Source organism: Cydia pomonella, chromosome 18 (assembly GCF_033807575.1).
Source record: "Cydia pomonella isolate Wapato2018A chromosome 18, ilCydPomo1, whole genome shotgun sequence".
NCBI lineage: Eukaryota > Metazoa > Arthropoda > Insecta > Lepidoptera > Tortricidae > Cydia > Cydia pomonella.
This window is the reverse complement of record NC_084720.1, coordinates 14,513,436-14,523,992: the sequence shown is the minus strand read 5'-3', so window position 1 is coordinate 14,523,992 and position 10,557 is coordinate 14,513,436. Positions and strand designations below refer to the sequence as shown.

General features: G+C 37.5%; 2 protein-coding genes across 6 annotated transcripts; one reads left to right on the top strand and one right to left on the bottom strand.

The window, feature by feature from the left end:
• The first annotated feature begins 15 nt into the window (after positions 1 to 15).
• Positions 16 to 7,254, top strand: LOC133527549 (uncharacterized). 5 transcript variants are annotated; one of them, XM_061864605.1, is made up of 8 exons: positions 16 to 171; positions 387 to 566; positions 2,140 to 2,222; positions 3,188 to 3,277; positions 3,381 to 3,846; positions 4,266 to 4,402; positions 6,018 to 6,161; positions 7,029 to 7,254. In XM_061864605.1, exons 1-8 carry the CDS (start codon positions 78 to 80, stop codon positions 7,083 to 7,085), a joined length of 1,251 nt encoding a protein of 416 aa, XP_061720589.1. In that variant the 5' UTR covers positions 16 to 77; the 3' UTR covers positions 7,086 to 7,254. The 5 variants fall into 5 exon arrangements, with proteins under 5 accessions (XP_061720589.1, XP_061720588.1, XP_061720587.1 ...); XM_061864604.1 differs by having other exon boundaries at positions 2,140 to 2,357; positions 4,269 to 4,402; XM_061864603.1 differs by having other exon boundaries at positions 2,140 to 2,357.
• Positions 7,255 to 7,661: 407 nt separating this feature from the next.
• LOC133527544 (uncharacterized) lies at positions 7,662 to 10,506 on the bottom strand. Its single transcript, XM_061864598.1, has one exon. The coding sequence runs from the start codon at positions 9,923 to 9,925 to the stop codon at positions 7,736 to 7,738; it is 2,190 nt and encodes a 729-aa protein (XP_061720582.1). The 5' UTR covers positions 9,926 to 10,506; the 3' UTR covers positions 7,662 to 7,735.
• Between the last annotated feature and the right edge of the window lie 51 nt (positions 10,507 to 10,557).

Here is a 10,557-nt window from a genome sequence, read left to right as displayed (position 1 = left end):
GTACAAAAAAATAACAAATGTCATTTCACTTTCTTCAATGATTATGGAGTGTGGAATTAAAAGGAGTGACATCTCTTATGGTAGAACTGTTGCAACTTCAATGTTTTGAATTTGAATCATGGAAACTTGGAATTGGAAACTTACTTGTTACTTGTGAAGTTAACTTTAGACGTAAGAAATTAAATTATTTTAACAAGATTTTTGATGAGGATGGCATTAGATCAGAATTAAAGTCATATATATTCCTCTCATCTCAATTTCACATAACCAGCATTTTGATGTTCTTTGTTTAATTTAAGTACCCTCTTTTTGTCATTTATCAGAACAGATGTTATGTTTGGATCCCGTGGTGTCTTCAAAGTAATTTTGTTATTTTCCACTTTTAGAGAAGATCAGAAAGATGAGACATGAAGAAGAAGTTGTTATATATAATGAACTGACTATACTGGACTACCTTAACGAGGATTGCTGGCGCGCGGTACTGGACTATGTGCCTGTCAAGGACATCATATGCTCCGAGCGAGTCAGTAGCCACTGGCAGAGAATTGTGCTGCTGTATTTGTCACGTAAGAAAAAGATAGGTGTATGGAGGAAACGAGGAAAGAATACCTATCTTCCTATGCCTCCTAAAGCATATTCGGTTTGATAAAATTTTAATCATATTGGATTTTAAGGTTCATTTTGGATTTTTCATTTGTATGGCTTGAAGTTATTACAATCTTACCCCAATGAAACTATTATAAATTTTCTAGCTAGATGAAGACTAACAAATTGATGATTTAGGTACTCGTACCCTTCCACAAATTGGCTTTATGATAATTCTTCATTAATAGTTTCAGCAGGGGCGTAGCTACCGCCGTATCTGCCGTATCAATTATACGGGACCCCCGGGCCACGGGGGCCCCCAACGTTCGTTTTTGTGAGAAATCTTTACCCTTCCTAAGGGCCCCGAAACAAATTTTTATACGGGGCCCCGCCAAGGCACGCTACGCCACTGAGTTTCAGTCCATCAGGTTTATTTTTAGGATCAAATGTATATTAAGGGCCCATTGCTTTAAAGCAATACAAGTCAGAACCTCACTCGCGAAACATTTCTAACAAAACGATAAGCGAAGAACCCATCTAAGTATGGAAAACAAGAAAAAAAAATCAACATGCGTCATCAATCATCATCCCTATTGTTTGGTTAACTCACCTCGTACTCTTTGGCAACCCCACTCGCAATTTAAAATATTAAAACCGAACCGCCATGTAAAAAACAAATTTTTACCTCTTATTAGATATGGGGTTTAGGCTAATGAGTTTGGGGATGCCGTTAAATAGTATCTCCCCAGCAACCTCAATAATTATTTTTATACAGATATTTTTTAGTAAATAAGTAAGTACTAGTAACTCAAATGAGGTTTTTCAAGTTGTACCTATAAGTTTTCTTATGTTTCATTAGTTCTTTTGTAGTAATACTAAAAAATGTATAATTGTTGATGCAATAAAGAATATTTACTTACTGATGCGCATCTATAATTTTTATATATATGTATATGTATGTTATGTACATCATTAAAAAATAATACGCCAAATTGATGTTCATACCATATTTAAGGATGATTTAAGGCATACACTTCTAATTAAAATGCAGTCCATTTATGCAAGAGCCAATTTAAAGGAGAGTGGGCATATTGGCCTATTTGTTCAAAAAGGGCAAGCGGTACGTCACCGGATAGGTTATTCTAAGTTGTAACACTTTTACTATGGCAGTTAGTCGTCCCAAATCTTTGTGTGAAAAAAAAATTATCCCCGCAAAAAGTAGTGTGTGGAAACGTGACTATATTATAGTTCTTTTTCGATAGTTCGATACTAAGTTCCTGTGTCGCAGATAATGAAGGTTTTTTTACTGTCGATTTTTTGTGCACGATATTTTAGTTTTTTATCCGTTTTCTTAATTTTTTTTAAACAGGGATTTATAAGTCACGCCATACAAAAAATTGAGTATATAGAAAAACCTCTCCGGTGGTATCTCGCTTATTTTTATTGGTTCATAGGCCAGTATCCATTCAAATCTGCCCATCCTCCTTTACTTGGTACTCTATACCCTTTTTGATCCGGTCCATCCTGTTCTTATTTTTTTTTTATCTTTTACAGATATGCGTTTTCTTATAACATATAAAGATCACTATCAATGCCTCGGTGTCCCGATGGAAATTCCAAATGTCACTTCTTTTGAGGTGGATATAGATGACTGGCCGTCATTTCTTAGCTGGACTAACAAACTTGGTTCTTCGGTTGTAGGCATTCATTGCACTTGTTTGGAAACTTTGAAAACCATCGGTCTAAATTGTCCAAAATTAGAAGGTTTGGGGGTATGAGCAAATTTTATTTTATTCAGTGTGAAGAATTCATTCACACAAGACGTGTGCTTAAACTGTCCAACTTAGTTTATTAATTCGTGGTCCACTCAATACATTTAAGATTTTGTGGGCAATTCTAAGAAAAATACACCCATTGTTTCGGTACTCCGGCATTCCGGCAATAGTCAGATTTAAATTTATTTTATTAATGTTACATGCTCTTTTCGGAACAGTTTATTTTATATTTTTTAACATTGACAAGTGCATTACAATATAATTTTTCTACTCGTCGACTGTAATGGTTGAATTAAGATTTCGTTATACCAATATAATTGCATACTTTTCATGTATGGGCTCCCAACTCAACTTTAAAATTTCTTTCAATACGCTGTAGTCAACTATAAAAAAAATTGACCAATCACGTGCCACCGCGCCGTCATAGAACGGGGGACGGGCGGGCAGGGGCTCGCGCGTTTATGTCGGTTGTACTACATATTTTCTACTTAGATAGGTACTTACCAATGTCATTACTTATTTAGTTTTTATAGTAAAAACATATTGTTTTTGATGACTCGTAGAAAAAGTATTGTATACAATTAATATAATCAAGCTTTTCAATCTCGTACCTCACTTAGACATTAGACAAGCTTCGTTGCCTACACACGGTACTCCATTGAAAAGCTCTCTATTATATCACAATTGTATAAAATACTTATTGGTTTTATGTAATATTACATTATTCTTTTAATTTCTTGCATGGCTGGCATTCATTACTAATTTGTACAAATAGGTTAATCTGATTATAATATGCATGTTAAAGTATAATTCTGTTTTACTTCCAGTTATTTTACCCTTTAACAGAAAAACTTTTACAAGACGATGAGATCAAAAACTTCAAATTCCTGCGAAAGCTTGGTCTCACATTTATTGATGTAAGTAATTTTTGCAAATTATTATTAGTACCTATAAGACAAAATTATATGAGAATACTTGACTACTACTTTATATTAAAATTAAATGTCTACTCATTTACAGATGTCGGACCAATGTCTAAACCAATTCATAAACTGCACTGTGTTAGAGGAACTCTTCATATGTAATAATGAAAAAATGACTGGTGAATGCTTAAATAATATGCGATTGAGCAACATAAAATCCCTTATACTTGACTATTGCCCCGAACTTAAGTTACGTCACCTGGTGTCGGCCGTTGACCACTTCAATAAGCTGACGAAACTTGTACTCGCCGATCCTACCACTGAAATACATGATAATGCTAATATTTTGGTGGATAAGTTGCCTAATTTGGAATACTTGCACTATGTACAGAGGGATGAAGATCTAGATTTTGCATACCATTCCATCGGCCATTTTTTTAAGTCGGTCTGTGGTCTAGGGAGGTTGAAGCATCTTTATGTGCATGGATTTATAAATGACTATGACTTAGATACTATAACGCGATGCTGTAAGGAGCTCCATTCATTGGAGTTAGAAGAATGTGGTGAGTATTTTTTTTTTTTCAATTTCTATATCTTTTTTTTCCCTGGTAATGTATGTTGGTGGGTACCTTTTGGAATACTAGGTATTCATACAGATTGTAATATAGATACAATTACCTATGTACCTACAGAAACGTAATAGGATTTGCGAATTGCGAAAAAAACATTTTAGAAAGCTGTCTTCAGTTAGATTAATAATTTATTTGGGATTGCTGGAGAGACGAGAAACAAATAAAAAAGCATTGTTCTGCATCACATGTGTGTGGAAATATGATACATTGCAGTCTGAATTACAAAATTGCAATATATTCAAATTCCTGTTTTTCTTTTTTGGAATTCTATGAAGCTATTTTGAGTTTTGGAAACCTAAGCTGGCATCTATAAAAACCTCTGACAGTTGCGTTCCCCATTGTTTGTACAGTAGATGTTACACCAAACGGCCTATGGAGCGCCTGCCAGAATGCCGGGGAGCGCCTGACCACACTCAGCCTGGACGGTTGTGACGAGCTGACAGATGATGCCATCGTAGCCTGTATCCGTTCATGTCCTAACCTCACGGTAATTGAATTGAAATAATTTAATTTACGGTTTTTTTTAAATTGGTCGTCATGGTCATGGCATGTTCACTTTCTAGTTGCAACTTTGTTACATAACAAGTTACTTATCCAAAGTATTCAATCTGCTTACACATAATCGGGGGCACGAGACAGATAAATTTGGGATTGCTGATGAGTTATGAGCATCTGTGAGCTCAGCAACCCCAGCAATTTTCGCTATTCATCTGACAAACGATTTAAGAGGATAGGGGACGATCGATTCTCCATACAAACGTAGTCCTCATAATATATTCAATAATGTTAATATCCAGGAAGCGCCGGTGGCCTAGCGCGGTAAGAGCATGCGACTTGCAATCCGGAGGTCGCGGGTTCAAATCCCGGCTCGTACCAATGAATTTTTCGAAACTTAATGTACGAAATATCATTTGATATTTACCAGTCGCTTTTCGGTGAAGGAAAACATCGTGAGGAAACCGGACTAATCCCAACAAGGCTAGTTTACCCTCTGGTTGGAAGGTCAGATGGCATTAGCTTTCGTAAAAACTAGTACCTACGCCAAATCTTGGGATTAGTTGTCAAGCGGACCCCAGGCTCCCATGAGCCGTGGCAAGATACCGGGATAACGCGAGGAAGAAGAAGTTAATATCCAGGGAGGAAAATGGGGAATACGTTTCTACGGAAAACCGGTTCATACGAGGGGGTCGTCCCCTTTCGTCTTAAGGGCCATTAAAGAATAAGTATTACATATGTACCTACTTAACTTCATTTCAACTGGGGCTCCAGTAGCTTTTTAGCGTCGAGCTGAACTTTGTATCAACATGAAAAAATACCCCAATAAATTTGAAGATAAATTAGTTTGGGGTTTCTCAACTTTTTTTCGTCCAGCCCACTTGGAAAAAAACAATTTCTATGGACCCCCTTTCAATATGAATTTATCATCACTAGAGTCAGACCCAGCTAAGAGAGCAGCGATTTTGATAGCAGGCTGTGGAAGTGTTATTTTAAACGTCAAACTTCTATGAAATTATGCACGTTTAATTAACACTTGCACTGTCTGGGCCATCAAAATCGCTGCCAGCTTAGCTTGGTCTGACTCAAGTGAAGCTTCTGCGACCGCTTAATGCTATTTGGTATTGGGCCAATTACATCCACACTTCCCGATATCGGGCCCGAAGTCAGTCCCGATGACGGGCCTGATAATTGCTTTCCGTTTCACGGAATATTAGCACATCCTTAACAATATTTGAAATGCTAAAAATACTTTGTCACTAATTGCCAAAATGTTCGATATTTTTGCATATGAACCATTTTTTTATATTACAAATATTGTTAACTATGTGCTTATATTTTGTGAAACGGAAAAATACTCTTGCTAGAGTTGCTGGGGCCCGACGTCGGGCCTGATAAAGTATGGATGTAATTAGCACTTATGCCTTACCGCCCTATAAACGGCATGCTCTACTACAGCTACATGTATGATATCTTAACATATATGTAGAGAAACTTCACCACTTATAGCTTAGGTTATAAATAATTCTAGTTCGAAACTCAACCTAATCTTCGTCAAAAAGCTTGTCATGTGAAAAGTTAGCCTAATCAACGTATTGCATTTGCAGTCGCTCAGCGTGCGTAACATCAGGGCGCTAACGCTGAAAGTAATCTCGCGCGCAGAAGCCGCACGGCGCGAGGTACACGCACCGATGCTACTCCGTATCTTTGTACACGGCACCAAGCTGTACACTTTGAACTTCCCTGACAGGGTAAGATAGACTCACATACCATATAGTAATAGTTGCACAATTATAATTTATAATAGTGGGGTAAAACATGGGTAAAACTGGACCTTTCGGGCGCTCTCGATCGGCTCAGCGTTGCTACGAGCAATTGTTAGGGTTGGCAAAGCTTGACGTCCCTTTGCGTGCACAACCACAAATAAAACTTGACTAAGATAATGACTTGAAACTTGATAACCCTAAATAGCCAAATGGGATAGTGCCACCAGGGATCGGAACCGGTTTTTTGGAAAAACTCTGAAATAAACATATATTTCGGTTTATTCTATACTCCAAATATAGGACTCGGTTGTGTTTTTAGATAACAACTTCGTATTATTAGATTGCCCAATTAGGAATGAAATAATTAACAAAGAACGAAAAAATACCGTTTTCGTTCCCATACAAAAAATACCGGTTTCCGATCCCTGAGTGCCACACATTAGAAAGGTACAACATGATTCGTCCCTGATCCGCTGTCAAACTTCGGTATTGTAGGAAGTTTCATATCTGTAGGGCAGTACTATTATCTATTCTGTGGTCTGGCCAACTAATTTTGATAGTAGAAAAAGGCGGCCAATTAGAAAATGTAGGCACGCGACCCGAGCGAGCTAAGCCAAATATAAATTAGCACTAAAGATCACAGAGCAAAGCCTCGGACAGAAAGATACAATGACATGGCGAAGGGACATGGGGTCGGGACTATAAGGGTTCCTAGTTGACTACGGAACCCTAAAAAAGGATTGTTGGATTGGTCTTAACCACCGTACGAAATTACTCTAGCTGTAAAACATTTAAATAAAATACCAACTATAACAATGTTATTAATTAATTTACACAATGTTCTCTGCGCAGGTGGCGTCCGAAAAAGAGATAATAATTGATCACAGTTTACGGGAGAAGTGGTGGTGAAATAATCAAGACACAAACATGTTCAAAAAGAGCTACTGTTATATATCTTATTTTGTATTACAATCTACACACATATATGTATATGTATCATGCTTATAAAAAAACTTTACCTTCTTTCACATATTTATAATATAAATATACTCGTATTTATTAATCTAATAGTTTTTGAACCTGCAGTTTTATTTCACGATAAATACGTATATGTATCATCATATAAATATGTATATGTATCATGCTTATAAAAAAACTTTACCTTCTTTCACATATTTATAATATAAATATACTCGTATTTATTAATCTAATAGTTTTTGAACCTGCAGTTTTATTTCACGATAAATACTTGCCATATCTCCAAGTATATAAAATCGTCAATAATTCAAAATGCTATAAATTAAAGATTTCAAAAAGTAAAAATAGGCCCGTTCATATAACGCCGAGCGTACATACATGTGCAACTGCACCAACGAACCGGCCCACTTCGTAGTGCTCGTCTTTATGAAGTAATATATAAGTCAGTGACTTAGGCGCGTAAAGTTAATACGCAAAGCATTGATGAATTATTTGGAATTCAGTAACTTTCGAAACATGTAATAATCTTTTATTAGATAAATTCAAAACATTTAACGATCGGAAATATAACGTCTTCTCACCTAATCTTGCGACCAAGAACATGTTGGTTTTTTAAAGATTTCTTCTAGTTGCGGCGCGCCTTCTAGCAAATTCCTAAGTGAAAAGGCGCGCGCTGCAGCGAAGATCTGAGGATCCTTATTAGTGTCCGACACAGAACCATCTACCACGGCAAACCGATCTTTCGCCTTACCCTGTGGACTATTCAATATCTCATGGAAAAGCTTATCTAATTCTTCGTCCGAAAAACAAGTGCACAACTTATCGAATTCTTGATCAGAGTATTGTGTACCCACGTTTTTAGTTTTGGATGGGACTTTGGCGAGAGGAGGTGGTGGTTTGCGTTTGCCCTGAGCCTTCCGAACCAGCCTTTTCAGAGTATCGAGGTCGCAAGGCTCGTAGTTGGGCAGGTCAGGTGCATCATAAGGGGACGTAATCCTCATATATGCAGGTAAGTGCTCCTGCAAGTGATGTTTGGCTAGTTTTGCGCATTCACACCTCTTCGGCTTTACGAAGTCCATGTAGCTTTCCCATTTAGGTTCCCGTTCATGTTTTAGTTCCACTTCCCTCGATTTTATCTTGTTACCAGATGGTATAGAATGTATGGAAGGAGTTTTTTTGATAACGTTCTCCGGCTTTGGACTTCTTATTTTAATTGGACTACAGAAACAGTAGGGTAGTCTGCATACGCAACATGCAGTCGGGACTCCTTTCACATTGGGTCGTTCTTTTTGTAAGATTTGCATGAGCGAGCTCTCTAATTGTAACGCTCGCAAATGAGTCAAAGACGTGTATCTAACGGGCACGTCGTAGGTGTAATCGTGATCATCAACAAAATCCGCGTCGTCGCCACGTTCACCTTCCACGAAATCCTTTATTTTAGATGTGAACAGGTTGAAATTGTCGCAAGCGGCGTATATGCATCGTTTATTGATGATTACTACTGGAAACTGCTCAGCGCTCGCCGTGCAATGGACAGGGCAGAGGTCCTTATCAATTTTCGGCTTATATCCTTTCTCGCAGCAGAGATAAAAAGGGTGCGGTCGAGCCACGGGAGTCCATAACTTTTCCATTTCCTCTTCAAACAAACTCTCTGCGCTGGGATTTTGCATGACCTCTTCTAATTGAATCATCATCAGCTTTTCAATATTAATGAAGAACTCTGCATATTCTGGGAGTGAGTTAAGACAGTAAGACACAAAAATTTGAAACTTCTTTACGGTGTGACAAACTTTTTTTTGCCAAATCCTGTCGAATTCTCGTACCTTTTTTTCTTTTGCAGCAGCCAGTGCAATTTTTACATCTTTCATCACTATGTTATCGTCGAGACGTTTGACCTTTTTCTCATGTTTATGTTTGGCACTTTCCATTTCTTTCGCGCACTCCTCTCTTTCCTTGAGTGCAACGTATACTTGACACGCCAAATTCTGACATTCAAGTAGATGTCTCAACTTTTCTATAGCAACGTGTTTCTCAACATTAATATCGTGGATGCGTTTCCAAGTGTCATCATTCGCTTTATTTATCTTTTTTAAAAACTGATCTTTCAGTTCTGACTTTTTCTTTTCAAGTTTTTTAGCGTATCTATCGTAAAGCATAGTCGCCTGTTGTTTCAGAAGACTTTCATAATGCGCTTGCATTTTTTCAAACGCAGCTTCTCGAGTTCTTTTGATTTCTGCTTCAGCCGCTTGGAAAAGCAGTGATTCAATTTTGTTTATGGAAGTGGAATACAGCATAGTGAACTCATGGAACGCCTGTTGAATCATGGCGGTGTTCTTCTTCTCCGCATCTTTGGCTTCATCTTGCCATTGATCTTCGCAGGCTGATTTAATTCTCACTTTCCACTGTTCATCGCTTTTCTCTAAAGCTCGCTTTTTCTCTTTTTCCATGTTTTGGAAATGCTCTTCGTGCATGCGTTCGGCGTAGCCGTCTATGCCAATGTAGCTAAGTTTGGAGAGGTGTTCTTTCCGTATAGGCTTGAGAACATGTCGACTTTTTAAGATCTCATGTGGTGGCATGTACCAGTTTGCTCCACCGCCCTTCATAACTGGTTCTAAGCCGGCAAGAACCTTCAACTTTGGAGTCATTGACTTGAAGTAAACGTTTGCCAAAGGCTCTCCCATCTTTTTCTTTATCTGTGACTGCGTGGGCACCTGCGGCTCTCTTTCGAAGAAGCATTTTCGATAATAGTAGTTCTCGTCGAATTTAAACATTTATAAAATATTGGATAAATAAATAAAATACGTTATTAAAATGACTTATTGATTTGACATTGACACATCAATCTTTCATGTCTTTACGATGTTTACACAAAACTAGAAAATAAAACAATAAATTTTGGGGGTTCCCCATACAAACATACATTAGTATGCGGTTCATAGAATACATCTACTTACCAAGTTTGAACAGTATAGCTCTTATAGTTTCGGAAAAGTGGCGGTGACATAATCGGACAGACAGACTGACATGACGAATCTATAAGGGTTCCGTTTTTTGCCATTTGGCTACGGAACCCTAAAAAGGACATAAGTGAGTAGGTAACAACAGGCGGACTTATCGCTAAAAAGCGATCTCTTCCAGACAACCTTCAGATAGCGATTCAGTGGCTAGAAATGATTAATTATGTATATAATTTTGTTTCTGTTGGGAGAAAAAAATGCCCGATGATGTCCAATATTATTCATAGTCGTCGCCATTATTTTTGTTTCCAAAAATTCATATTGCTGTTTATTCTTATGTTAAAATATAAGGCCAGCCCTTACTCTATGGGCCAGCCTATAAATGAAACAATTTTGGGGTTTCCTTTTTTTAAGCAGAAAAGTTTTACTGGTCTGTCATTCTGCCC

Coding starts and splice junctions, on each gene's coding strand:
- LOC133527549 (XM_061864603.1), top strand. CDS start 78: ATGGTAGAACTGTTGCAACTTCAATGTTTTGAATTTGAATCATGGAAA. Junction 567..2,139: donor TGTGCTGCTGTATTTGTCAC/GTAAGAAAAAGA, acceptor TATCTTTTACAG/ATATGCGTTTTCTTATAACA. Junction 6,162..7,028: donor CTTTGAACTTCCCTGACAGG/GTAAGATAGACT, acceptor TTCTCTGCGCAG/GTGGCGTCCGAAAAAGAGAT.
- LOC133527544 (XM_061864598.1), bottom strand. CDS start 9,925: ATGTTTAAATTCGACGAGAACTACTATTATCGAAAATGCTTCTTCGAA.